At 36.9% G+C, this 1,593-nt stretch overlaps 1 protein-coding gene across 1 annotated transcript in view; it reads left to right on the forward strand.

The window, feature by feature from the left end:
- Positions 1 to 29: 29 nt before the first annotated feature.
- The window catches only part of LOC119589012 (zinc finger protein OZF-like), a gene marked incomplete in the record, with an annotated part of 1,769 nt that continues 205 nt past the window's right edge, over positions 30 to 1,593 (forward strand). Inside the window, 1 exon segment of the mRNA XM_037937605.1 lies at positions 30 to 1,219. Coding sequence (XP_037793533.1) covers positions 226 to 1,219 — 994 coding nt within the window.

Below are 1,593 nucleotides of genomic sequence, written 5' to 3' on the forward strand. Positions count from 1 at the left end.
AGCTATTACTGCCACTGTGTATAACTAATTCCTTTTATGTTATATTTTAGTCCTATTTTTGTCATCATTCATTTATAAGCTTTTTTCCATGGCCACTGTTAAAAATTATGCTAAGCTATAAGTCATTCTCTCGGTCATGATTGCCATTGTTAGTGATTACCAAAAAAAATACAATTGCTATTATTATTACATTACAGGAAGAAAAGGAGTTTTCTCTCCGAGTAGATGCCTTTGACCCACCCAAGTAACGATGATATATTTAACCAAGGAATCCCTATCGAGGAAAAGCTTAAAGAAAAGATCAAGGAAGAGAATGATCTGGAAATTAAGGAAGAGAATGATCTAGAAATTAAAGAAGAGAAAGATATAGAAATTAAGGAAGAGAGCTTCGACTACGAAGTGAGTGATGCAAACCCAAAAAACGAGCATCTATTACTTATGGGAGGTAAGAACATCACAGAGGAAGGTAATGGGAAAAACTCAAGTAAACTGATAGAAGACTGTAATGATGCATCGTCGACAGTGCCACTTGTGACTGAGCGCTGTGATATCATGTGCTCATCAGAAAGCGATCAATCAAGCTACACGGAAGGAGAGGAAGAGACAGCATACCGAAAGGCATGTTCTCGAAAAGTTAATATTGTGAAACGTGAAAGCGTGCATGCAAATAAAACTTTCACATGTGAGATATGTTGTAAAACATATACAGCAAAACAATCTTTAGATGACCACGTGAGACAAATACATACAAATGAGAAGCCATATAAGTGTGAGGCATGCAACAAGGATTTTTCAGTCAAAAGGCAATTAGTGATACACCGGGTCAAAGAATGCGAGGACGTGTCCTCCGCGGAAAATACGGAAAATAAGACACCTAAGGATGGCGTGCTTGCAATAAGGAAAGGCTTCAGTTGTAAATTATGTGGTAAGAAATTCGCTCGTAAAGCTGTGCTGACGGCTCACATGCTTGTTCATACAAAGGAGAAGCGTTTTAATTGTGAAATATGTGATACACCATTTGCTAGGAAAGGCGATCTACATAACCACATTAGGACACATACAAAAGAAAAACCTTTTATGTGTGACACATGCAGTAAAAGATTCTCAAGGAAAAGTAGTCTTCAGACACACATCAAATCTGTACATCTAAAGGTAAAGCCTTATAAATGTGAGATATGTAATAGGAGCTTCGTTCAAAATTCCTGTCTAAAGAATCACAGTTATCATACGAATGGACCCCTTATTGCGAGTTTTCCCATAAAAGTTTATCCCCCCGGGCTTTCTTGCCAACATTTTGAAAAGACATAAAGGGTTTAAAGCCTTTTACCGGGATTTTGAAAAAGGCCTTTTTTTCCCAAACAAATATAAAGGAAACCCAAACTACATACAGGAGAGAAGCCCTATACTTGTAAGCTATGCAATAAGTCATTTAGAGCTAAGTATACTATAATAAAACACAATAGAATCCATAGTAGAGAGGAACAGAGTGCCCGCGAGGAGTTACATTAGAATCTTAAACTCCCCTTAAATAATCCGCCATACTATAAACGTTATAAGTGTATTTCCGACTAACCTTTGACCTATTCATATATT

The sequence above is a fragment of the Penaeus monodon genome, chromosome 24, assembly GCF_015228065.2.
Source record: "Penaeus monodon isolate SGIC_2016 chromosome 24, NSTDA_Pmon_1, whole genome shotgun sequence".
NCBI lineage: Eukaryota > Metazoa > Arthropoda > Malacostraca > Decapoda > Penaeidae > Penaeus > Penaeus monodon.